We start from the raw sequence: 25,727 nt of genomic DNA on the forward strand, positions 1-25,727 counted from the left end.
TATGAAGGCTCTTTTTAAAGGAAAAAGTTGTCCTTGGCAATTTTCAGGCTTTTTGAGAAATAATTTAAATTGGCAATTTAAGTAAACTTTCATGGAAATTATTTTGAATTTTTAAGAAAAGTTTGTAAGAAAAGTGATTCTTTTCCTGGAAGATTATAAACATTTTCGAGGAATTTTCAGATGCTTTCAGGAATTCTGCATCTCACATGTCTGAAATATTTTTTCAGGAAACTTTTCATCAAACATTTTGGAGAATTTTCCCATTAATTTCATCAATTCTCATCTTTTGGTAATTTCTGAGAAATTTCAAGTACAAATTTCTGATTGGAAATGTCCAGGAACTTTGAGAAACTTTAAAATGTTGCATCTTTGCACATATTTCAATTTTCATTTGCTATGTAGATAATTATGTTGCAAATTTCAACATGGAGATTTGTTATCTGACATGTGAATCCTGAAGAGAAATGTCTCAAGTTTCTTTGAGTAACAATTTACACCTTTCAGTCTCTGAACGAAAAGCACTGGTGTTTAATATTAATTTCCACAGCCAATGATGGATAGTTGATAAAATGAATCTACATTTTTTCTTAACAAACCATATGCAACTGATGCAATATGTCATCAGTGAATGACTTAAACTTATAAATTAATGTCATATCCTTAACTCCTGAATAATAATAAGGGATCAGCAACACTGTTATGTTATGTTGCATGTGAATAAATAGAATAACTGAAGCTCTAGGCAGATATTCTTTGATTTTATTCACTCCATATTCCTGTGATAACAACCAGTTCTTGACATTTTCTAAAAACCTTAACCGATATTGTGAGCTCATGGATGATATTTAGCCCACTATAATCCTCACTAGCTGCTAACTCGTCATCACTGTGTGGCTGGGTTACAGTAAAGTACTTATGGATGTCAATCAAACTTATTTTCATCACAGAGAAAAATGAATGCTTCTTTCTTCTGTGAAGAAATATAACTCTAATATTTCCATCATGGCACTCCGATTCTCTTTAATTTCAAAGAGCTATTTTTTTATAGCATGGTGTTTTATTCTTCTAGTCTATGGCAGGACCAGAGTAGCAAAGGAAACACATTCAAAGTTCTTCAGATTGAGCATATTAAGAGTTACTGGACTTCAGTAATGATGTAATTCTTTATGTTTATTCAAATCAAGGCATTCGCCCCAGCCAGATGGCTTTTGTGTGACAGGTTGCTGAGGTAGCTCTTATTGTCCATATTGTGTTTTCTCAATCAGCAGTATTGCTATACTTGTCCGTGTGGGAGGACATGGTCTGGGTTTAAATAAATGTCAGTGGGTTACCACAAATCTGCTTAACCTCTGGAGTAATCCTACCAGATTAAACATCACTAGCCTTTTCATTATTTGCAGCTATGTTAGAATCTGTCTGCATCAGTAGAAAAGTAATTACATTGAAGATGACTTTGTGGTAATTCATTTATCGTCATGTCATCACATGATATCAGATACATTCCAACTTCTTTTAGATGTTAATCATTTGAATTTAATCAAACATCTCTGTCACTAAAGTCTAACTCTGATATTATTTCGGATGCAGCCTCCAAGAATTTTAAAAGAAAGAGAAGAATATATGCTGTTTTTAAACGTCCCTGCCCATTACTACAGTAGTAGTCTGTGAAAATCAGTGAACAGTCATCTAACAATGTCCTAAAGTGAATCAAAGAATAGACAGTTTAATGTGAAATATGTCTGTCTGTCTGTCTGTCTGTCTGTCTGTCTGTCTGTCTGTCTGTCTGTCTGTCTGTCTGTCTGTCTGTCTGTCTGCCACACACAGATATATACATATAATAAGTGTGCACACATTTTCATGGCAATCTATGCCAATATATGTGCATCGCTAGGAAGCTTTAATTAACTAAATATGTTGTAGTTTTGTCTAGATAATTGTTGATTTTCTGTGTTCCTACATTAAGTGCAGTGTCAGGATCTGCAGAGGAGAGATGTTGCAATGTTTGTCAGTCGCACAGTCTGGGTGACTGACAATAACAAACAGCATCATAACAAACATCATGTTGTCCTGACACTGATCATGACCTTTGACCTGTTTGTCAAATGAAACTAGATCAATAGAGAGCGCTAAAAACCAACTGCCTATTACTGTGGGGTGTGAACAAATCAATGCACAATAAAAGAAGAAATCCAATCTTCTTTTCAGTAATTGAGCTCAATCACTTTTACGAAGGCGATGTTTAAATTAGACTGAAGAAGGAAATCTAAAAATAACTTGTTATATAAACAAAACACACGTGCTTTAAGTTTAAAAAAAGAAAGAAACATAATCAATTTCTGTTTTAACTGAAGTAGATACTTTAAAAAAATAAAGATGCCTGCTGCAGGAAATGAAAGTTTGATTGCTGAGAACTTTAAGGGTTGATGATTATTTAAAGCAGCAGATATAAGGATCACAGCAAGAGGAAGGGAGGACATGTTTTTAAGTGTCTCAAATTCTCCTCAAGTAAAAGTGTTATACCTTTGGAAGATAGCCAGGAAATGAAAAGGCCGTCCATTCATCATCTTTCTCGATTCTGCCATACATGAAAGACAAATTAGCTGAACTTAATTTTTAAACTGATTCTTTGAGCTGATTGATGTCTGACCGACAAACTGAACTACTTAAAGATGCATGCTGAAACTTTGAAAGGGGGAAATCAAGTCACATCACATCAGATGATACAATAAGTCTGTTAAATAAATGCAGTATTTATTACATATTTAATAATTAGCTTGCTCATTTAATTAGCAATTCTTAAAAAGTTAAAGTTATACACTGAAGCTTTATTTTAATTTGACCAATAAACTGTCATTTGTTCTTTCTCAATCAGGTAGGTGTTAAACCAACTCTGATGCCGTTGATTATTTTCTTTTTTCACCTTTGCTGCACTCGCAGATCCTAAAGGCTAGGTGGCAGTGTTGGCTTTATTGGATTGCCAAAGTGCTGCATGTGAACCAAAACAACTCTACTTCGTCCCATATCCCCCCAATAAATCAGTATTTCACAAAACAAATCAAAATGAATATTTTATGTAAAAATTGAACAGTCATGCACACCTGAAATTCCTAAAGACAAACATCCAAAGCAAACACAATAGATATATTTACATGTAAACACTTAGCCTTTTTGGCATGCCTCTTTGAGAACATGAGACCCAGCACATATATCCTGCATCAACACTGTGCTCCACACACCATTCAGTACATATTTGTAATTTAGATATTCAACAGAGGATAATGAGTTTATTACAATGCATGGCTGTCCCCAATATCCACCTCTCTGCTCTGAAACCTTCCTGTTAATTACATCTCTGTACTTTTCCATAAACACCAGGGATTAAGAAGCTAACACATGTCAACATCAGCGTGTCACTATGAGAAACTGACAGTTTATTAGAGTTGACATGAGAAACAACTGTGAACAACACTAACAAGTGGTAACCCTTCGATGTAATTAGAAAAGCTCATCCTCGGGAGAATTGGGGAGCCGTGATTTCCTCCTTCAGCAGATCTTTGTCTTTTAGCTTGAACCATCGACATCAAACATGCAAAAACAACAACAACATGGAAGAGCCAACTCTATTATTGGGCACGCAATCCAGTGGCAACCAGATCAATCTCAGATACAAACTCTGTGGCATCATTAAGACCACATGGAAATCTTCGGAAGCATTCAGCAAAACATTATTGCAAAGGAGAGGTGTGTGCAAAGGGGGACAGGGGATGAGAGGGAATGAGAATGACAGGCAGAATCATTCCAATTCCTCATTATATTTCTGCACGTTTTCAATTTGTTCCTGTTGATTGAGATCTGACCAGTTTGTAGCAGCACAAAAAAAAATCAATAAAAGAGACATGGATCTCTATGAATATGATTATGAAAAATCTCACACCGTTTGCTTTGCGTTGGGGACGCTTTCCCACATTTGCATCAACTCTATTCAAATCCAGGATTAAGGTATTAATGCTTGACTGTGACCCCTTTGGGCACATTGTGTTGTGAATTATGATCTCATTTATGACACAAAGTAAGTCACAAATGAATCCTCATCATAGTCATGCAGAATATTCCTCAGAGTCTTTAGCCTCCTCTTCGGTGTAAGAGCGCAGAGAGGAAGGATCCGTTCACTCCTGCAGGGTCGACCCGGGCAGATCATTGGTCAGCGTGTGCCAGCGCTCCACCTTCTTGCCCTTGTTCTTCAGACAGTCTATCCAGTGCTGCAGGGTCTCTCCCTGTGAGTGACACCCAAAGGACACACCCCCTGACCAGAGCAGAGACAGCACAGGACGTAAGTGTGAGGTAAGGTGGAAAAGTATGTTAAATAAAAGTGGCCTAATAGTCTGTATTTTTTCCTAGAGGTTTGAAGGGGTTTGACATTTCTACACAGTGGAAAAGAAACTAATGACCTTCATAGAGGCTGGTAAAGTACCTATCATTCACAGAGTGTGTGACTTCACCTGAGGCACAGTCGGGGAAATGGATCAGAAAGTCTAATAGCAATTGAAACTGGGACGCCTGTGGCCGAGTGGTTAGTGCGTGCGCCACATGTGGGGAGGATATAGTATTCAGGTGGGCAGGCCAGAATTAAATCTGACCCATAGCTCTTGTTCCACTTCATTTTTTCCCCCTCAAAGTGTCAGATTTTGTACATTTCTTTTCTCCTTCCCTCAAATTGTTCAGTAATTACTGAAGATATAAATAAATAAAGAGAGGAAGTGATGTCATTCTGTAACAATAGCCAACCTGTTATTTCAAAATGTGTTTTTCCTAGCACTTAGCACCGAGCATTAAAATTCCTCACAGTGTGGTAAATCCTTAACAAAGCTGGATATAAAAAAAAACTTTTTTCACCAAATGTAATCTTGTATTTTTAAATTAAAAGGGATCAATGATCGTGTTACAATGTCTGTACTATTAAAGTCAAACTGGAGACAAATGAAGAGTCTGTTTGAACACCTTCAAACTGGATAGGTTTATGGTTTAAGTGTTAATTTCACGCTCATATGAACAGAAATAGTTAAGTTCCGTCTTTAGTTCACTGTTTATAGGATAGGAAAATACTATATTGATCCACAGAGGAGAAGTTTGGGCGTTACAGCTGCACAAGATAAATAGAAGGTCAAACCAAATAAAAATGTAAACAGAATAGATCAGATAAATGTAAATAAAATTTAAAAAAAACTAGTACAATAGGAATGATGTGATTAAGTGATTAACGTGACTTGGAATGATTAATGGATAGACAATATCTGAAGTTTCATTCTACGGAAAAAACTGTTCAAGGAGTGTGTATATGTTCTTCAAAAAATGAAACCACTTTTTGTAATCTGGTAAAGATGAACAATAAAAATGAGATGAAGTTGTGAAAGCTGCCCTGGACAAAGATAATTAAACACAAAACAAAACAAAAAAAACTTTATTTGTCCCCAGAATGAAATTCAAAGGCGCACAAAGCAGTAAATGAACGACAGTGCAGCTAAAGATTTAACCAAACATAGTTATACCATTGTACCTCAAAGCAATCATTTCCTCCAATTTTACACACTTCAGCAGATTGATCAGATGGATAATAAACAACATACAATTGTTGCTAACATCTGTTATGAGTACAACATTATTGAACGGCTCATTAAACAGCCAGTCTATTTGTGATTAGTCAAAAAAGCACAAGCAGGGCATCGCCTAACTGCGTGTTTGTTGTGACCTCTCACCTATGAAGTCGTTGGACTTTCCGAGGTCGTAGTCCCACACCGTGACCTCCAGAGTCTTGCTGGCTAACTCCGAGAAGGAGATTTCATAGAAAAACTCCTGAGAGAAAATAATTAAGCGGAAGGATGCAAAGGTCAAAGCGTCATATCCAACTCACATGTTGCTCTTTGCCTATTAACCTCTGCAATACTCACTAATGAGGCAGAAAATAAAAATGTGCAAAAAGTAATTGGGCATTGGGCATAGGATGCAGAACTTTACATGCAGTGTTGTGTGTCCGAGGACTGTGGGAGTATAAATGAGCTGTCATGCACAAACATGCAAGCCTACCTCATTAAACTCCGGGTTGAGGGTCTTTTTTATGACCGCCGTTTTGTGCTTTGATTTCTTATGAACATCTGGCTTGAGGTAACTGAGAAAGAGGAGGAAAGTGACGCCCACACATTATCATTCACAGGTCACAGTCCAGCTGGTGAGTGAAAACCTGAGGAGGACTTTTTAAAGGTCATAGTAAGTTCATGCATGCAGAAAATCAATGTTACATCAAGAATTACAGTCCTGATGGATGTATTATGTATTTTGTATTATTTATTTCTCATAACTCAGCATGATTGCTTTACTAACAGATGACTGAATACAAGTTTGTTTTTCTTTTTGTATTTCAAGGAGTATTTTTATAGTTGGGGAAACATGCTCAGTAATATTCTAAATGATCTGCAGATGAGGATTTGTTTTTGATTTAATGTAAGTCAATACACATTCCTGAACACTAGGTGGCAATATTCCACCTAATTTTAATATGAAAAAAACTAAGGCTTTGTTTTTCATACATTCGTTTTCTTTTTCAGTGACTGTATAGTTTGAAAAACATTGTTCCTCTTTTATAGGCTATACATATTTCTCTGCATCATCGCGAGAATAGGAACACTAGTATGATAATTCCACTACTGGAGGGACTTTATAGTGACAGCATTAAGATGGAAATATATGTGCATATTTTTGGATTGGCATTGACAAATTGGCCCAAGTTAGCTGGGAAATAACAGCATTGACTAAAAATTGCTATACTGTTTAGTGAGATGTTTGTGTGATAAAAATAAAGCAAGCCGCTCGTTTGCTTCAATAGAACTGACTTGAGTCTGAGAAAAAGCTAACTGTTTATACGTGGTTAAATATTCTGGAAAAGTTTGATGTAAATTTGGGAATCCAATATCCAATGGCATAAATCCGTTCTGAGTACTTTTGAAGAACTGTGCCCCAGTTTTTAATACTAAACTATGCTAAGCTGACCACCTGCTGCTAACTTTATATTATCTATACAGACATGTATGTATAGACATATTACCGATAAATGAAGTTAAATAATTTATTGTAGTTTCAAAAATATTGAACTATCTTAACAAAGGTTTATAAAAGAATAAAGCTGTATTTGTAAAAACATGAACATAAAATGAGGACTGATCAGTAAAACCTTCAAACCTTGAAACAGCCCAGCATGCCTTTGCAGGGTGTCATTAAATTCTCAGGATATTTTTAAGCCAGCTGGAAGGAATGTGGCAAAATCTCTATTCACATTTGCTTTCCACCCACCACCCACAGCTCGCACAGCGTATGTTCCCACACGCTCTCAGACACAACAAAGCATCTGGGAAAAAAAAACTCCCGCCAAAGGGCAGAGATGCAAGTACGCATGTGAAATGAAACAAGGTGCTCGATGTGTGAAGGATGTGTGAGCACAGGCTTGGTGGGTGTAATGACAGAGAAATAAAACCTGACTTTGAGGCATGACGAGAGAGAGGGGAAAGGGGATTAGTGTGTACTGAAGGTCTGCGTGTGCGTGTTTGTTTTTTTTGTTTTTTTCTTAGTGTTTTACTCCTCAAGAAAAAACATCAAATCCTAAACCAGCCATCAGGAGAACACGAAGCGAGGAAGAGCAGGACTTTATGGCTCATTTGTCCAGTTTCTGTTCGGATTCATGACTCAACCTTCCTGCCCTCCTTGGCAGAGACACACACACACTGACACCTTCAGTATTGCTTTTCTTTCATCATTGAGTAATGAAACTTGGAGGGACCTCCATGACACCAAGCACCCCATGATACAGTGTGCCCATAACATTACATCATGCCTTTCTGTTCTGAAGGTTTTTTATTGAAGGCTATCAATAAACACACACACACACACACACACACACACACACACACACACACACACACACACACAGTGTTATATTATGAATGAGTGCGATATTTCACGATGCCTTATAAAACAAACAGCCCACGTTTGTCATCATTATATCCACAGGAGTAAACTGGAGGCGTCTATCACCTGTGAGTGGCGACAAACGATGGTTCACAGGGTCAATATAAGACAACAGCCAGTTAAAACCGAGTACAGGTTTGAAGGCGGAGAAGGAAATTGCTTTTAAATAGGTCATGTGGAAATTGTTGTGGACGATCATATCCTGAAATGACTATCCATTTGTCTAAGTTGTAAATGGTGTGCTGATTATAAGTCAGATTGTGTGTTTGGGCTGAGTAGAAAGGCTAAAATAAACCACAATTACAAGTTTTCATCTGAGTAAAAATATGTTCTGTGCCTTATGAAACTTATTATTCTTCAGCTATCACAGTCGTTTGATGTTATGAAGGCTGTGAAACTGAATTGCCCTTCTGGGATAAATACAGCCATCTGAATCTGAATGCGTATTCATCCACACAAGAAATAGTCCCCAATAAACTTATTATATAAAATTATTCCTATCTGTTTGACTAGTTTGCAACGACAACAACAAGAACTGAAAAACGAAACTATGTTTGTTGATGTTTTTATAGATTTACACATTTGTCCTAATCAATCAGGAGCTGTGCTTAATGGCCATAAATAAGGATTTCTGAAACAATTGAGACAGACTAAACAGATTTTTTTTTTCTGTAAATAAAAATGTTCGTATATATGAGAAAAATGATGACTGTACAATTAAAAAAACAAAAAAAGTATAGAAGCAGCAGTAAACATAGCAATGTTTTCTGTTCACTTGGCTATTTAATCCCATGTCAGTGGTTTGATGTCATTCTTACGTTTTAACATAGGGGTCCGAGAAGCCGTTGACGTCCATGGCTGCCAGGTGGGCACAGCGTTTGACGCCCACTAACAGCCCTCCACGAGCCCTCTCCTTGGCTTCACCCTTCAAGTCGTCATCAGCGGCGGACGGGGGGAGGAACTGCAGGCAGAGCAGCAGGCGGCCTCTCTCTTCCAGACTACGATGCTGTTCGGTCTCCCACTGAGAGAAAAGAGCCGATAAAAGATGGTAAGAATCAACAGGAAATAGGTGTGTGAGTTGCAAGTTAAGCTGAAGGCTTCAACAGGAGGCGTCAGAGGAGTCAGAAGCTTTTGGCGTGAGTTGTGCTAGTAGCTTAAATATGCAGAGGAGTTTAGTGACTTTCAGCTCCCTGTTTGTCTTGATCGTCAACAACTTCCTGTTTTCTTCCCTCTCTAATCAGTGCTGTGTCCAACCACGTATGGACGCTGTTTCAGAGGAAAAATAACCCCTCTGTACACAACCAGGTCAGCACCAAACAACAAACAGACAAAGTTGGTGATCACTTGGCAGTCATCAAAGAGAATATTTAAGCAGATACATGGTCGGATTTTTCTTTCAAATTTGGTGAAGAGCAAAACAAAGTTTAAAGCTGAGTGAATTTTGGACTTGTGGACTGAGATGCAACTTCAAATAAATACTAATTTTGCTCTGCATCTGCCCAGTCCATGAATTAGCCACAGCTCATTGCTTGCAAGCTCACCATACCCTCTGACTCAGGTGATAATGTGTTAATGTTGTGCCCACAAATCAATGGAGGCAGGTTTAAAGCTGCAGTAAAAAATAAACCATTAACATTCAGTGCAGCTCTTTCTGCAGCCAAAATCAATGCAATGATTGCTAACTCTTGCAAAACATAGAGCTACCAGAGACAACATTCACGCTTAGACACTGATCTGTAAAAGCCTGAAGCAAAAACACGAATCTAGCTGAGCTCCACCCAGTCAGAATAAACACACGTTACTGACAAATCTGAGACCCAGGACCAAGCCAAGATTCAATGTTTGCCTGGCTTTATTATTCACTGGCCAAAAACCAAAGTGGCCAAAGAGGAAAAGGATTTGTGAACAATGAGTACTGATAGAACAAACCTACTGGAGAAAAAGTGAACACAAGTTCTGAAAGGTGTAAAAGTAAAAAAAAAAAAAAAAAAAGCCAGCCATATAAACTAAATTAATATTGATGAGCCTAATAAAAATGAAGTTTGACTGCTTGTCTCTGATCAGGAAGCAAAACTTTTAAAAATATTAAAAGTAGAGGAGTCATAAAGGCATCAGCATGACTCATTCATGGCTGTTATCTGGTTACTTCATGAAACTGTTCCTCATTTACCTGGACAGATACGTATTCATCAAACTGGCAAAGTACAAAACTATCAAACTACATTCAAGTAAATACATTTAATGTTTATTCCACCTTTCATTTCTCATGGTGTTGCTTTAAAACGTCTTTCGAGTCCTCTGCTGTGATTTGGTTCAACTATTCTTCCTTTAGGAGCAGACAAAGCTAAGAAGCTCACCAACATTGACCTCCATCCGTTTGAGCTTGTCTGCCTCAGTTCAGATACAAACTACAATGAGAGGAGTGCAACAATACAACAGTACAACATTAAGAGGAGTGCCGTCGATCTGACAGCAAAGACCTGTCTCGTACCAACCTCAGAGTCATGTTATTGCACTCGGTCGCTCCTGGCTCAAGTATTTTTCCTTGGACAACATCAAGCTGTTACAGGATCATTTGACAACAAGCGGATCAACAGCGCAGATTTAAAGTGACAGATGAAAGAGAGCGAGGAAGCAGCATCAGAGGTTGGAGAAGGGGAGGATGATGTTCTCATAGGACCGTGACTCACCCTTGCGGCCGACAGCACCGATACATTTATGTTATTTATAGGAAAGACGCATGTGTGCTATTTGTGGATTTCCATCACTGCAGGTTCTTTTTTTTCAATGTATGTTTGATGTTTCTCCAGAGAGAGAGAGAAAAAAGATTTTCTATATTGCCTGTTAAAATGTCATTTAAATTTAAAACGAGTTCCATCGCTCCTCGAGTGCATTTTTCATAAAATGTCTCTCCTTGCTCTATCATTTCATCTCTCATTAAGTCTTATCTCCAGGCAAGTGGTGGACACAGGGCCATCAATATCTCACTCTCCTCCTTTCTTTTCACTAATTGTCTCAACAGCTTGCCCCTTTCCTTTTTCTGATTCTCTCTTTCCCCTCCTCCCCTTGTCTGTGTTTCTCTTTGGGAAATCATCATTTGTGCCAACAGCCAGTTCTCCATCTGCCGTGATTGAGCAGATGACTTTAAAACCTTGCAATTAGTGGGGATAATTTGCAGCAGGTATGTGGTAATGAAACAGCTCAGACCTTCACAGATCGATAGAGAGCAAGTCATTAGGAGGCGGAAATAAACATGCGTCAGTGTGGAGCTACACAAACACACACGCGCACACATGCAGTGACAGACGGATGGGAAACAGATACATTGGTGGGTGGGATTGCAAGGCTAAAGAACAGCCGAGGCACATTAACCAACCTCGGATATGGTGGGAATCACAAAGGCATCTGTGTTACTCCTGTTATCTGAATGGAGTCTTGCCTACCATCTGGTTTGTCCCTATTTTGTTAATTTACCAAAACTGTTAAGAGAGGATTGGCTCGGTAATTTTATTTATGAAGATGATTATTCCCTCTGTAACTGGAAGTCATGCATGACTCATCTTTGTTTTCTAATATACATGTCATCCATAAAACTTCAAGATGTATTCATAGGCACTCACACACAAAAAATGTGGTGCTGCTACGGCCTCATTTTGTCCAGTTCAATACAAAATAAATACAGTCAATTTCTAAACATCCCTGAATATAATACAGGATAGTAAACATAGTAAAGTTGAAAAAAGTTTAAAAGATAACGACACACTTGACTGACACTTGAGGAATGATTACATCCTGTACAGAGTCTTTGTGATGAGAAACTGTAACAACGAGACACACGCTGGTCCTATTTGATAAATATCAGGATGGATAAATTGGATATATGTGAACTTATAGCTTCCTCTAAAGAGATTCAGTTGTGCTGTAACTCCGCTGGTTTTATGCTTCACAAACATTATTGCCAGTGTTTGTGTGTGTGTGTGTATTTTTTTTTAAACTTTAATTCGGTTTTACAAAAATATGACAAGATGCTTGGAAACTGTTGATCCTTGACATAATGAAGTCATAATGAACCAGCATTGCAAACAGACATGACAAGACAGCTGCGCATTAGAGTGGATTAATCCCCTTGTGAGCCAAAATGGCAGACAGTGTTTACTGCGATACTGAAATTATTAATTCAGTTCATTGACTTCATGATTCATCTCCACGTGTGACTGTTGTGCTAAGTCTCACACAGCAAGAGTACAACAAACTACTGTCCCTGCGCCAACAAAGGTCTGACTGATTCATAAATGTGTTACTAAGACCTGGATTCAATGTCGCCCCTCAGCTTTGCTTCTAATTTATCATACTCACAGTGCGGTCATTTTCCTTAATGACACGCTCAGGGTAGAACGCGCTAATGCAGTCAAGATGTACTGCTGTGTTCTCGGCTGGAGGTGAGGCGACAAAAGTCTCACATCGACAAGCTTTAGAAATCAATTAAATGACTGATCATTTATTCAAATTCTTTCAATTATTGACGCAGATTAATGACTAACTGACTTCATTTTTCAGCAACAGCTCAATCTGAACATTAAATTTAATGCTTTTTGAACTCAAAACTAAACATGCAAAGAATTTTACTTACTCGGCTAGACAGACAGACAGACAGACAGACAGACAGACAGACAGACAGACAGACAGACAGACAGACAGACAGACAGACAGACAGACAGACAGACAGACAGACAGACAGACAGACAGACAGACAGACAGACAGACAGAGGATCATGTTGAACAAAAGAAGTCTTGAGCATACCTCTCTCAGGTAGCAGGAGATTCCTCTCAGCGCCGTGCTCATGGCTGTAGGTGAGGGCAGCTGGAGGGAGAGAGGACAGAAATCAAAGAGAAATATTAAAAATGAATTGATATGTCTGACAGAAAAGCTGTACAAACAGGCTTGAGAACAAAAGAAAGCAATAGACAGGGTTAGACGTATTGAATGGAGGCTGAATCCACTTTAAAAACGACAGGCCTGACATGGCATCTGGCTCGTAGGATGGCAGAGCTGCTTCAGCGTTTGATCGCCCAGTGGCCACCAGCCTCAGAGAGGCAATCTAAAACCAACACATGGAGAACAAAAACATGCCACCCTCCTGCCCCTTTTCACACACATACACCCTGCAATGCACCTCTTTCATTTTTTAATCCATTTGTTTCTCATCTCCCTCACTTGCTCCCTCTGTCTATTGATGGCCCCCCTCCTCTCGCTCTTTCTCCTCTTCCTTTATTCTCCCGGTTACTATTTACCCTTTTCCAATGCTGACATTTAGCCTGTACAGAAAAGCACTTGTGGATAAGAATAGAAATCCTATTTATCTGTTTACATAACAATTGTAATTTCCAGGCCAAAGTCATCTCCATTATGTCAGTGGGACATTAATCCTGGCTGATATTGGCTAAATTCAAAGTTTGGCCAAAAGCATGTGGACACCACTGTCCTTAAAGGAGACAACGTCAGGGGCTATTTGTTTCACTTTGTTCTCAATAGTTTTAACAGTTTGTGGACAGTTGATGTGGAAGATCTCGACTGCTCTACAGAGAGGCCTGTTCTTTTGGGATTATCTGGCTATTTTGCCACGTTTTGCTTTTTGAAAATCATTTATTTATATTTCTCCTAACTGGTGATTCAATTTGCTGAGTACACGTTTTGATTGATTTGACAGTAAAGTCAGTTTATCTCCCAAAACAGATGGGGAAAAAAAGTACGGACCAAACGTCATTGAAGAACTTAATTTATCAATATTATCAAACCTCATTAATATTACCAAATCAAAGAGTTTTAACACAGGGTGCGAGTCTTTACTATCAAATAAAGGGAAGGATCTCGGAATTTGAGTAGATTGTGTTAAAATGCTTTCATGAAGGATTTGCTGCAGTGATTGTACAGACACAATGTTTTGTTTTATTCCCTGTGAGACCCAGATGGGGGGTCATTATTGGAGTTGATCAGTACATCTACAGAATATTGACACTTAAATGCTTCTGTGTTGGCCTGTTAACAATTTCCTGCCTTTTTTCTTCACCTTGTTCCACCCTTGCTTTGTGTCTTTCCTCCTATCTCTTCTGTACGTTCATAGATGAGGATATGAGTCAAAGAGCCTCATCATATTGAATAAAACGGCACCCTCTAGTCATTCATCTCTCTCATAAACTCTCATTTTCATCTTCCCTTCCCTTTCATCTCCCACTTTCCTATCCCATGTCATCTTTCTTTCTCATTTTCTCACAGGAGGTGGATGCTCCAGACAGATGTTATAGTGTTTGGTCTGGTCAGGCTTCAAGCGGCGCAGGGCCACCCGCGACTCCCCGATGAACTCATTATGTGTCAGCTTGTCTTCGTCGCACACGGACACCCTGGGAGTGAGAGACACCGGAGGGAGGAAAAAAAACGAGAGACACACGGAGAAATGAGGGAAGCAGGGACAGGGTTAGAAGACGTCACAAAGATAAAATATTGTAATTTATGACAAATGTGATGGCCCATTCAATTATTCCTAATGTTGGCTACATTATAATGAGGAAAGGATATCGTCAACATCCACCTGACCCGAGAATTGACACAAAACTAGATCCAGCATCTGTATACACATATTGGTTAAACAATTACCATTTTCCCTCCACTGGGAATTTAGACAGTGGGAAAGTGCATCATGCAGGGTTAAATCAATCCATATTTATGGGCCCGGCAAACTTTTACACCTGCCATTATGTCAACAAAATGCATAAGTGGGTGGAAGCAGCAGAGAGGAATGAAGGAGATAGAGAGAAGCTGAAATCAAAAGCCACCGAGCCAAGGATGGAGTGAGGTGGGTGAGAGGAAGAGATAAAAAATGCATGAATTTATTCAAATGTGAGTGTGTGTGTGAAGAGTCATTTATTCATGCAAATGCGCGTGTCTATAGGCAGAAGAGGAACATCAGTATGTCACAAGCATGTGTGTTTGCTATAAAACACAACATTACAGAAATGTAGAATGTGCGAGAGACCAATAACCTGAGGGGGAGTAGATACGTGTTGACACTCGCCACAGGTAATTTCTGATCTAGGAGGCAATTTGCAAAAAGCAGACCTGAACCCTTCAATGACAATAAGAAAGAATGACTCTACAAAAAAAGAAGAAGAAGAAATAGAAAGAAGAAGCCGAGGGAATAAGGGAAATGAGGTGGTGGGATAGATATGTATGTATGTATACGAGTAAATCACATCTGTGATCAAAAGGGCTTGAGGTTGAAGTACAACAGGGTCACATCAAAGAGAGGGCACAGACTCGTTATTACAATGTGACTGATGCAGTTCAGCAGTTACACAGTATGAGGCTCGTGTTCATGGCAGCACACATTTCTCACTACACCAAAATGATTGTTACATTTTCAAGTGTTAATGTCAGACTAATAATTGTGTTACTAAGCAGTGCAGTGTTTTTTTTTTAAAGGAAAAAATAATAATTTGAATGATGCCAGTGCAGATATCGTCCAGACAGCCACCATACTAATCTAAAATAAGATCCATGTGGATGTCTAAGACCGTTTCTGATGATGGTGCATTGCAGTGAGCGATATCAACATGTTTACACGTTTCAATAGGTTAAACTTCTTGTCCCCTGATTTTTAAACGCCTCTTCCAAGTAAACACAGTGTTGGAGGCTGATCGTAGGACCAGTTTGTCTAATTTCCCTGGAGAGATCACCCGTCAATCCTATTTAAATCCCATTCTCATGTGTGGATGGGCAAAGTTTTAGTCACAAGCAGTGACAATTCGCAGCTTTCGTCACCTCTGGAGTGGGTCAATGAAATTAAAACACCCCACGGTGCTTATGTCTGACCTCAATCTGTCAGTGTAACTTGGAGAGAGAAGAAGGCAGAGGGAGAGGTCAGAAGGAAAGATAAATGGAGAGGGATGGTTTCGGAGAAGAGAAGGGAGATCTTTTCTGATCTTAGTGGACAGAGGAGACGTGGAGGACAAGGGAGGGGAAAGGGGAGGTGACAAAAGAGGATCAAAGGATCAGTAGTGATGGAAGAAGAGAGGGATCACACTGAAACCAGAGAAAGATAAAGGCCTTTAAACTGGGTGCTACAACACCCTTAGATTGAGATGCACGATAAGTAATCCTTTGTGGGCGAGAGAGAGCTTTCTGATGGGCTTGACAGATCAGAAAGAAAAAAAAAACATGAAGAGAGGGAGCCAGAAATAGAAGGAAAGCTTCGAAATCAAACATGTACCTGAGTGTTTTGCGGTACATGTCTTCCTCAGTAATTCCACAGTAGGTGAGCGTCTCGTTCCAAACGGGGTTCAGCGTGTTGCGTACTGTCTTGGTTTTCAGCTTATTGGCCTGTGAGTCAAAGCAAAAAGGAAAACAACCATTTGACTAAAAGCTTTCTTTAGAGGTGTGAATCACAAGCAACCTCTGGAGAAAAACATTTTGTCTTCTGGCAGCCAGGATATTTTGTCCTGCTGCAGATTTACTGATGTGCATGTTCATTATGCAGCTTTAAAATGATAGCTTATGAATAAAATTTGCACTCAAAAGTCCTGGGCTCCAGGACACACAAAAAACAACATATTTTTCTTTGCAAACAAAAAAAACAGGAACAAAACTGTTTTCCGATATATTGATACAAGACCTTGCAGGCTCCAGGAAGCAGGTGCAGCTTGACGTAAGGATCAGCCAAACCGTTAAAATCCATCGGCTTCAGACCCTAATAAAGACAGAAAGGGAAGATTTAAGGGAGGGTTGTGTAATAATTGGTGGGGAACACAACTGACAGCACCAGTAATGAATTGTGAAACCTGCCCACAGTAAGAGGTGAAAGGTTCATTGACAAATTGAATCTAACACACAGAGCTCCAGAGAGGAGGTGGGAGGTTTTTAATTTGACGGACTGTTGATCAGTGAGGATCATGTTATGAAGAGGTACAATTAATACAAAAAATTATAATAACACTGCATGACAGCTGAAATCTTGTGCAATGTCTCCGTCTCAAATACATGAAATGAAAACCAGTCCAGTTGTTTCTGCTGATGTCTGCAGAATTGAGGAACAGCAGACGGGATATGTGAAAAGAAACCTCAGATAGAGACATTTTGTCATGCAAACATTACCTGCAGTACTAACCTGTACGCGACAAAAGCAATTAATTTTTCATATTGATACTGTTACAGTAATTCCCCATGTGCAGGTCCTTTTGACCTGTGACTACACCAAGCATATTTCCCCTCTGAAGAGCTAGACTATGCCGTTACATCAGTTTTTGCTCCTGGTTATTCAAAGTAACTAGACATATGCTGTTCTTTGAAGCTGTAGTCAAAGCAGTGCTGAAAAGAAACTGAACATGAGGTTTATAAAAGTTCAATTGCTTATTTATATCAGAGTTTTATACAAGAAATCTGAGTAAAAAAATCAGTTTGGATTGATTTCTCTCTGGCTCCTATAATATGTAACAATAAGAATTTTGCAGCCCATTATACATTGAGATTGCACCACAGCGCCATAACAACCAACCCCCATCACCTTGCCTTTTACATTTACACCTTATCCCACAGTGGCATATTATTAGTGTCCTTGCATGTGATCTGACATTTGGGATACAGGCAATTGGATGAGCATATTAATATTTGAACTGGTCACTGGATGTTAAATTTCACATTCAATCACATAAGCAGTTAGCATGAGCATGCAATATCAGCTGAGAAAATATATTTTAAAGCTTGAACCTAAATAATGTAATGCTACATATAGCATTAACCAACCTCTACAGTACCTGCCAACAGTAAACCCCCACCATCAAAAATATCATAAACAGCTCATGATAAACCCAAGCTAGTGAAAAACGACAACTGGGGTTGACACTTGCTGACATTAATCCTCAGCAGTCATTTATATTCATGTGGACGATGCTGATACCTGTATTCATACATTAACAACCTCAATAAGGCCCAATACATTTTTATATACAATTCATGTAGAATATTTTAATGTAAACCTATTTATAAAACATGTTGATGTCACTAGCCGGCTATAGAACTGTGACCCTTATTATAATGTATTTTGGAATTGGGCTTCTAGTGGCTTTAAGGTAAATGTCAGTATTAGCATACTTACAAACTCAGATGGACAAGGCTAATATATTGAAGTAGCAATGTCATTTTTGCACAGTCCTTGTTTAAAATATGAGCAATAGGTATTGATATTTAAACACAAAGAACAATCATTGCCAAGATGTTTCATCATAATCATTTCAACCTCACAATCAATGTAACCATACAGCAGAGTTTAAGGGTTACATTTTGTTGTGCCCTTTTTGAACTTACAAATATCAGACAAACCTGACCTGTTTAAGGAGAACTGTCGGCTTGGTACAAGACAAAGACAAAGAGGACAGTATTTACCTTTGCTCGTAGGACTGTGCAGTGTAGCGAGCTGGTGGCTCTCTCATACAGTAGGTCAAACTGTAACGTCCCCAAAGAGGCTGGAAGAGAGTTGAAAAAAATGTTTGATTTACTTTGGTTATTGCTTTTCAGCCTACAACTTCTTCGTCTTCTTTTTTTTTTTTTTTTTTTTTTACAGAGAAAGAATCCATGGTGTAATTTTGACATGGAGCTGCCTAGCCTTGCCTTGGTCATTAAGACACTTTTAAAAACACATCAATCATTTTAGAGGATAGTATTGCTCAATTTCTTCCAGCAGCTGTTCATTTACCTGGTATGCTAAACCTACAGTATATCCTGCCCATGTAAAGCTTCCTAATCAGGCTAACGCCACAGTTGGTGACCTTCTGACAAAATAGTAGTAAACTATACCTTCTGGACAGTCTCAAAAGAGCATTTACATTAACGAGTGTTTAGATTAGCTGTAGAAATGTTATACGGAGCTTTTGGACAAAGAAAGGGAAATGTCTTACACCTCCTCAAATCTACAGTCAAAGACAGTGGTTGTCATTTTAAAATGAGATGCCAGCATTTACTTTTTTCCCCATAAAAATCAAAGACATTTTTTATGAAAAAAAGGCTTCAGCCACAACACGTAATTGCATGTTTATGTTGTGTTAAAACTTGAGATACAGTACTTTTTTCAGGTGTCAGCCTAATACTGAATCACATACAAAAGCTAGATAGAGTAACCATAGCAATGAAACCTTGGGTTGATTTGCTAAATTCTCTACTTTCATTTCAGTGAACGTAGTGAAGTTAACCTGGAAGTCTTTTTTTTTGCTGGAAACAAAAGCCTTTGCTTCATCTTAGCCTCATAAGAGAAATGTTTAACAGACAACTGACTTAATAACTTGGCATTAAAGGAGAAATATTAGTCTCATTTTCACTTTTCATAATGTCACTCTGTGAGCCCTTCAGAGTAGCTTTGCATGACTAAAAGCAACAAAAAAAAAACTTGACATACTCCTTGGCATATCTCTAACTATCACCTTTGAAAACCATTATTTTATCCCCCTCCCGAAAAGCTCTCTTTTTTTTAATTGGCCAGCGCTCTGGAAGCCTGTAGATTTGGTGTGTCCTTGAACGTTGCCAGGGAAGGGGGCTCGTAGCTCTTGTATGCTCTCTTTATGAATTACAATACCCATGTTTTAAACAATATAACCGATAAAACCTATTCACTTAAAACCCACGTGTCCCTAATGTTGTGGTGTAAGGGCTTACATTAGAGGGCGCATTCTTGCAAAACATGATTATGTTCTTCGCTGCTGACATGCAGTCCCTTTCTGATCTCTGCCTAGCTATTCTGTTGTAGTTGTCTTTCCCTGTGCCTGTGTATATACGTTTGTAGTTCCGAACCAACTCTCAAAATCTTTCCTCATAAAGTTCCACCACTTTATTTCCAAAGTATTATTCTTCATTTTGTTATGCTGGTCTGGCTTTCAATGTTAGCTACACTGCTTGTCACTGCCCCATTATTTCTATCGGTATTGCAACGTTTGGTCTGAATCTGCAAATTTTAAAAAATGTGATGAAAATAGACAAAAGGCATCTTCCTTATTTCGCACATGACGTAGAGCATAGTTAAGCCTTAAGGAGTGTGCAAAGCCTAACACTAGGTTGTGCCCAGTCTTGGACCCACTTCTTCCACTTCCTGGAACAAGCTGTTCAGAGAAGCCAAAAAAAAGTCTGAAGAATATGTACCCCATGATTTGAAACTTTGCCCAGGTTTAGTGTGGACATCTATCATTTTAACATGACATGTATGCTTCAAAATAAGGATGAGAATAATAAGTCTTATGAGTGAGACAGGGTGGTCAGATGGAGCTCTGCCGTTGATGTACATATTAAAAAAAATTACGAGATTTGTTCTCAATATTTATTTGATTCTTCAAACAACAGGGATCTTATCTGGATCTGGTCTAAAAAGTGTATCTTTACCAAAGTAGGTAAAAAAAGAGAGGATAAATTTGCAAAAGGTTAATTTTGATTTCTTTCAGACATTTTCTCTTGATGCCACACCTGTGTAGAGTTAATTTTATTCTCTGTCTCAGGCAGCTGTAGTGAATTCAGATCATTATTTCCAGGTGACTCACTGCTATCATCGCTGTCACAGCTGTCAATCTCGATGGAGGTGTCCATGCTGCTCATGGCTGACAGTGACCCCCCTCCACCACCAGCCCCTGGTAACAGTGGTGACAGCAGGCTGCTGCTTCCTGCTCCTCCCCCAGCAGCCCCTCCACCTTGACCCGTGCCACCAGGGCTGAGGGAAGTGGGGACTGCCTTGTGATTGGGCGAAAGTGGCTCGGAGAAGGAGGAAGTGGGCGAAAGGCGAGGGAAGTAAGCAGAGATTTGACGGATAGGGCGGATGGGGCCTGGACACACGTCGATGGCCATGTTCTCCTGGATGGAGATGGCTAAAGGTTTTCCTTTTCGCACAGTCATGGGGCTACAGGAGGAACAAGAAAGGATGACGGAAGAGTTAGCAAAGTCAAATCACATCACTTTTTGAGAATACAGCGATAAATATAGTTGGATTTATCCAGCCGAAGCCAGAGCTAAGACATTGATCCTCAGATATGGGCTGTTTTTCTCAATTTCCCCTTTAATAATCCAATCCAAGCAGGGAGGGCTTAGTAAGATAACATATAGATAAAAAGGTATATTGTTATGTGCCTTGCCATCTACAAGATATGATCACACAAAATAGAAGTTTCTCATTTGCTGCATAAGAAGCACAACTTGTTAGGAAACACTTATCTAAAACGGAAATCTTCTTGAACATAATTGATCTCTTTAAAAGAAAGACATTACTCATACGCTGGCAAATACAGTGGAGGATGTGCTCAAATGTGCATTTCAATTTCAATCCAGCCTATTGAGAAGGAAAAAGGATATAGACAATAGGGGTCTCCCCCAATTCTAATCAGTCCTCATAAAATTGCAGTGTGAGCCTATGAGGCACATATGTTATCTGAAGTGCTTAACAATCCTCCACAGACAGACAAGTAATTACAGGATGAAGTCTTCACAGGCTCTTCAGAAAATCGGAAGCAGTGAAGAGTCCTGGTGATTACATAAAGTTGTGGTAGCAGGGAGTGGAGTTGACCACAAGGCTGATGTGTCTGCTCTCTTCCTGAAATAAAAATGAGGGGGGTGGATTACAAATATCTCACAGCTTTTGTTTTTCTAAAGACAGCAGCCCTTGAGGGGGCGTTCTGTCCTCAATACTGAAAAAATCCCCCCCTTAGACTACCTTCTGCTCTCTCGATCATCGATTGAAACTGAGAAGGGAATATTCGCACTGTGATATTTGCACTTTCTTGCACTTTCTCTGTGTTGTCTGTTAGGTGAATGTCTGTGAAGTTTAAAAAAAGGGTAAAAATGAACGCTCACAAAGTTTAAGAAATTATTTTTAGTTTATATGTTGTTGTTTTTCTGATAAATGTAGAAAGTTAATAAATCAACATTCTTCAATAATCTAATTCAGTTACAGAGAAATGGATGACCTTTAACATGCACCAATGAAGAAGCATTGTTTTTATCTCGTGCTGAAATTAGGAGTATTGATATCGTGAGATATCTGTCTGGACTACTCTTGTATAATTCACAAAATTACCAAACTGTTTTACAATTTTGCTATATATATAGTCTGTATATGTATAGGTGTTTTTCCTGCTTTTTATTTCACTTTTTTATTTCTTTATTTCACATAGGGACTATGCACATAAAACACACAAACAAATAAATATCAGATAGTAGCCATCTGTTGTCCCTTAGCAGAATGTTGGTATATAGACATATACTAATTTATATATAACCATGACAACAAGCAAAAACCAAACAAGTAATAACCAAACAACAACATAAACTGTGAACTAGCTAACAGAGACACATGCAAGTGTAAAAAGTGGGTGTGCAATTTTGTTAAAAACAAACCGGGATATAGTGACTGTCAGGCAAATCATTCAACAAGATTTTGATGACATCCGACACATCGGACATCTACCTCCCAGCAACAGTTTAAGGCATTAATCCTTCTTTTTGCTTCTGTAGCTTAATATCCAACTGTATCATTTTCAGTCTCTTTTATAACTAATATGCTAAGCTAAAGCCTGTATGGGTGAAAAAGAGGAGATGCAGACAACATGGATTGTCTATTCTTAAGTAAGAGATTGAAGTAAGATTTTAACTTGCATATAAAATACAGCTTTAATGTCTGTCAACAATAGCATGCTAGCTAAACCTTGAGTACTTAAACAACAACTGAAACATGACGCTTCAGCCAAATTTATGTACTGATCAATGCTCTTTGAACAGATCAGGGAGCACAAGAATTTCAGAATATATTTATGTGTGTGTGTGTGTGTGCTTGTGTGTATATACAGTACACACACACACACACACACACACACACACACACAAAGAGTTGCTGGGGGCTTCAGATTTCAGATACTATTGTATGAAAGTGCCTTTAAGTTTCTAAACTTGTTGAAAAAAATCCCCAACTTATCGTCATTTCCTTTTTTCCCCTGATAGACTTATGTATTTAAAGTATATGTAGTCCAAACCAGTAAAACGATTAACTTCAGACACCTAGGTCATCAGGTATGTGGCATAAAGGGGCTCTGAAATTGCTGCCTCTGACTGTTGACCTTCAGCAGAATTACAGGAGACGAGTCATTTGTCATGTGTGGTCCGGTCTCTCTACTGTGAGCACAGCAGCGATCGAAACACCACAGCTCATCCAGCTTTCTGTTGGCTGCAGATGAAACAAACTTCATCCACATGTAGCAGCTGCCTGCCAGCCAGCAAACTTCCTCGACTCATCCGGCTGAAAGGACTCTGGCGTTGGCACGGAGCATGATGGACTATTTCCTTTTGAAGCAACTATGCCACTAAGGACTACAATAGAAAATGTAATGACTTTTGAGGAGGTCAGAGTCCATCACTAGCCAATTAAGTATTGTGGAGATAACACTAAGGAAGAGATGCTGTAAGTCAAGTTAAACGACAGTTTAAAAATGGTTTGCTTATCACAGCTACTGCATCATTTTAGTCTTCAGCTACAATAAGAAACAGCAAAGCCTTCCACGGAAGTAAATAATGTCAAGTTAAGTTGAAGATAAAAATACAAGGCAGAAGGTGAAAACAAGTTAATGAAACTCCCTTTCATGAAGATAAATGTGGCAAGAATTAATTAAAGATGAATGAACTTTGGTGAATTGATAATAATGATTGTTCTTATGAGAAATATATACAGTCCCTCAAAGGGTGCACACACACCAAGGCACACTATTACAATACATTCACGGATACATTTCCTTCAGATCATTTATTAATCTCTATCTCTACACACGCACACACACACACACACACACACACACACACACACACACACACACACACACACACACACACACACACACACACACACACACACACACACACACACACACACACACACACACACACACACACACACACACACACACACACACACACACACACACAGCAGCTTTGCAGGCTTGTAAGCGTGCGTCTGCTGATATGATGTGCACAGTCAGTCGCCTCCCAGTCCTGGCAGATGTGACCATAAACTGGAGAACCTCAAGCACCACCCAGAACCAGCAGCAACAGCAGGAGTGGCTGTGCACGTACAGCCTGGAGGCCCATAGGCTCGCAAGTTGCAGGGAAGCAGAAGCTCACAGAGAGATCATGATTGATCACCCTCATGCTGCCAGCTGGAATCTCTCTCTCATCTTCTCTTTTCATCATCCGCTTGTTGCTGACAAGAGTGACAATACACGCTCACACAATAATGAGGTGCAGCTTTCACCTCACACTTTGCAGATTTTCGCACGTTAAAGCTTCTGCATGATTCTAAGCCTCAGAGCACATGGAAAAACGACTTTACATAATTCCTTTAGTCCAACTTGTCCAGAGCAGCTACAATATACAGTAGCCCCATGGCTGTTAGTTATGCAAGTACATATGATACTGTAACATGGTTTTGCTGCATGTATATATATTAGTTACAGTGGTTTATATCTCTGGACAAAACTAGGAATAAAGCCACCAGAAACCAGCAACAAGGAATATCTTTGTGCAACATTAATCCTCCTCCTCCTCCTCCTCATTTTTTGCTCCTTCACTTTAAATTAAAGTCACATCACAGCATGGATGCCCCTCCCTCAAACCTCCTCCTCTCCACCTTTTAATCCACCTCTTCTTCTTGGCCCCCCTCTTTTTTCCAGTCATTACTGTTCCTTCAGGCGTTCACAGAGACCATAATTTCACCTGTAAGTAAAAGAGGATCTCTCCCTTTTCGTCCCTCGAGCCTGGTCCTCCTCTTCTTCTTTTTTTTCTTCTCTTGTGTCCTACATACAATGGGGCCCCTGTGGCGGTCTCCATTCACCTTTAAATAACAAGCTGCCGGGCTGACAGGCGGTATAGTACAGTTGCGGCACACTGTAGATACTCATTAGGGTTTGACAGTCAGCTCATCATTTATAGCAAGGTGCAGTGACAGTGAGCACTTGTCAATTAGAGCCAAGTTATTTTCAGATAGCTGGGTATAAGTAAACTTCATTGTGTGCGAGCGTGCCCCTCTCACGTGTCAGCGTATGTTTGAAGGTGTGAAAGAAAAAGTAAAGAAGCAGGAAGAAGACACATGTTACACCTGCCTGCTGTGTGAAATCGATGCAGTACTAATCTGTGCATCACTCAGTCTAGTTTTTGCTGCATTAGTTTTTTGACGGAAGCAAATACATTTAAAAACACATGAAAAAAAGAAAAATGAAGATATAATGACAGAGCAGAAATATTTTTTTCTTAGAGGTGTTCTTCATGCAAAAATAATAAAAAGGAAACAGAAATGCAGATCACAAAATGTACATTTCCAACCTGTCAGCATAAAAAGGACTAAAATGATGACTTACCCCACTGAAAGCGCAAGTGAAACTCCTCATAAAAAAAGAGGGGATTCCAGTGCGGCGAGGAGAGGGAGACTAACTAACAGGTGGCAAGAAGAGGAGCAAAAAAAAAAAAACAGAGGAGGGGGGGGGACAGATGAGGGAGAGGAAAACACAGAAAGAGAGGGAGAGAGAGACCGGGGGAAAAAGAAAGAAGGATAGCTGTGCATATGTTTAAAAATTAAATGCATGAATAGTTCAAGTTGAGATGAAAAAAGAGGAGCAGAGAGAGGGGGGAGAAGAGCGCGGCAGACTGGAGGAGAAAGATG

The 25,727-nt window shown here is 39.1% G+C and overlaps 1 protein-coding gene across 4 annotated transcripts; it reads right to left on the reverse strand.

The window, feature by feature from the left end:
• Positions 1–3,129: 3,129 nt before the first annotated feature.
• Positions 3,130–25,727, reverse strand: LOC306817205 (double C2-like domain-containing protein alpha). Of its 4 annotated transcripts, none has more exons than XM_079333898.1 (12): positions 25,426–25,727; positions 21,501–21,616; positions 20,581–20,933; positions 18,446–18,525; positions 16,680–16,754; positions 16,278–16,387; positions 14,286–14,412; positions 12,815–12,874; positions 8,832–9,034; positions 6,082–6,163; positions 5,754–5,850; positions 3,130–4,303 (listed from the first exon to the last, which is right to left on the reverse strand). In XM_079333898.1, exons 3-12 carry the CDS (start codon positions 20,927–20,929, stop codon positions 4,167–4,169), a joined length of 1,320 nt encoding a protein of 439 aa, XP_079190024.1. In that variant the 5' UTR covers positions 20,930–20,933; positions 21,501–21,616; positions 25,426–25,727; the 3' UTR covers positions 3,130–4,166. The 4 variants fall into 4 exon arrangements, with proteins under 4 accessions (XP_079190024.1, XP_079190023.1, XP_079190025.1 ...); XM_079333897.1 differs by having other exon boundaries at positions 21,501–21,620; XM_079333899.1 differs by lacking the exon at positions 21,501–21,616.

Source organism: Symphodus melops (genome assembly GCF_947650265.1).
Source record: "Symphodus melops genome assembly, chromosome: 21".
NCBI lineage: Eukaryota > Metazoa > Chordata > Actinopteri > Labriformes > Labridae > Symphodus > Symphodus melops.